The sequence below is a fragment of the Cyprinodon variegatus genome, unplaced genomic scaffold (assembly GCF_000732505.1).
Source record: "Cyprinodon variegatus isolate N-32 unplaced genomic scaffold, C_variegatus-1.0 Scaffold330, whole genome shotgun sequence".
In the NCBI taxonomy this organism is placed as follows: Eukaryota; Metazoa; Chordata; class Actinopteri; order Cyprinodontiformes; family Cyprinodontidae; genus Cyprinodon; species Cyprinodon variegatus.
This window is the reverse complement of record NW_015150783.1, coordinates 756445-758645: the sequence shown is the minus strand read 5'-3', so window position 1 is coordinate 758645 and position 2201 is coordinate 756445. Positions and strand designations below refer to the sequence as shown.

At 38.9% G+C, this 2201-nt stretch overlaps 1 protein-coding gene across 1 annotated transcript in view; it reads left to right on the top strand.

Annotated features, from left to right (window-relative positions):
* stab1 (stabilin 1) overlaps positions 1-2201 on the top strand; it is a 163052-nt gene that overhangs the window by 26778 nt on the left and 134073 nt on the right. Inside the window, exons 13-14 of the mRNA XM_015385033.1 lie at positions 269-406; positions 492-563. Of these exons, the coding sequence (XP_015240519.1) occupies positions 269-406; positions 492-563 (210 nt within the window). The remainder of the gene's footprint in view (positions 1-268; positions 407-491; positions 564-2201) is intronic.

Genomic DNA, 2201 nt, shown 5'->3' with positions numbered 1-2201 from the left:
TTAGATAGAAAACTTTGAATGATTTGACTATGACCTGGTGAACTAAAAAGTGCCTTGAGATGACTTGTGTTGTGAATTGGCGCTATAGAAATAAACTGAATTGAATTATATTGAAACCTCATTATGTTCAATAAGTAATATTATCATTTAAAATCAAAACATATGAAGTAAGTTTTACAATTTAAAACCTTTTATATAAGAAACAGGGTCAGGGGTCCTGAAGGACGATCATGAAAAGGAAGACATTATTTTGTGTTTGTCTCTGCAGAAGTTCATCCTGATGAACGATCCCACCAAGCCATACTCGATCATCCAGGCAGACCTGCCAGCAGCCAATGGCATCATCCACATCATCGACCGGCCAATCACCAGCAGCCTTCCCGGAAGCTCATCCAGGGACGAACAGGTCAGTTTAACGGAACCAGAGCCGCCCAGCAGCATCTCTGCCTCACTTTTTAAGGTAATGGATCATTTCCTGTTTTTATTTCTAGTTTGCTGACCTCACAATCGGAGAGATTCTGAGAAAAGATGAGAAATTTAGTCGCTTCCTGTCCCTGGTTGACGTGAGTATAAACATTGTTTAAGGTGAAGGTAAACAGCAACTGTCCAATCACAGCTCAGCAGCTGCACCTGTCATCATTTCAGGTTGATCACATGAGAACTAAACAAAAGTTAAGATGAGAGATGGAGGCCAAGAGAAGCAGGTGACCAAGTAGCAGAGAAAATCCAGAAACAGACATAAGAGACAAACTGAATCTGTTAACAAAGAAGAAAGGAAAGAGTAAATGGAAAATAGGATCCTTTATTTTATCAGTGTTTCCTTGTTTTTCACGAGGATTTTCATCTGCATTCATAGCCTTGTATTAGGAGGATGTATAATGATCGATGTTAAGGATCGTGATCAGCTTCAGCAGGGTCTCCTGCTCTTCAAAGATGCTGCTGACAGTAAAACTGAACAGAGCTCATTATCAGCCCGAATGTCTGAGTGGGTTTGATACCAGAGAAGCAGAGAATGTTGGTGTTGGGTTCAAACATGTAGGTTCGTAAAAGAGGAACTGAGTCCACACAGAAGAGGGATTTTTAACAGCTTCTGCAGAAGGAGAGAGTTACACCTAACTCACTACTCTCTGACTGACTTCCTCTGCAGAAGCCTTTTTATTAGCAGATCATAACACATGGGGTGGGTTACAAAATAGAGTGTTCTTCTGACAAGGCAATTGATCAGGTCATAGGACAAAATGCTCCTCTGATTAATTCACAGAACAGAGTGGTCTCCTGATAACTGTGATTAGCCTTGCACAAACATCAGTAATTTTCCACCACCGTTGCCTGACAGTTTGCAGTAAACATGTAAAGCATCTCATTTCCTCAATCTTTTATATACACACACATTAACTTTATAATCATCATTGAATAAACCCAACAGTTGGCTTCAGAGAAAACAAAGGCGCATAAATGGAAACTCTTTAAATGAGACAAGAAGTACAGTCTGGGATTAAATTTAGGCTGAATTGGAATTCAGGGGCTGCGTCCTTCGAAGGCCAGATTCATAGGCCGATTACGTCATAGTGCGGCGCCGAGGTCTGGTGAGATTAGAAGACGCCTCATTATGCAAGCGACAAATGCAGCCTTCTTTTTGTGTCAGCTGTATCCTCCGTAGCCTTGGGTATCCCATTATTCATTGCGAGTCAAAACACGCCAGCTGCTCCGTGATCAGAGGAAAAAGGTAAAAGGCACTGAACAATGGTGAATATTGGAAGTGCATTTTAATATAATACGAATATGTGAATAGTTCCATCTGAAATCAATATAATAAAATAGTTGTTTTAATGTATTTTCAAAGACTTGGAAGGATCCAGTGCAGATACAGGGTTTCTGCGGGTCTTTAAAAAATCATTACAAGTAATAAAATTATTATTTTTTAAATTAAGGCCTTAATTGACCTTAATTGATTATAGTGGCATTTAAAATACTTTATAAAAAAAAAAAAAATTCTAAAATTTTTTTTGCCGTGTTTTATATATTTATATATATCATGGTTACTTGTTGATGGCATTAAATTTATTTCTAAGAGCATTAAAAGCATTGAATTAGAGTCCTTGGAGGATGCAGCCTTTAAAATCGAACCCTTCCTTCCTTCCTTCCTTCCTTCCTTCCTTCCTTCCTTCCTTCCTTCCTTCCTTCCTTCCTTCCTTCCTTCC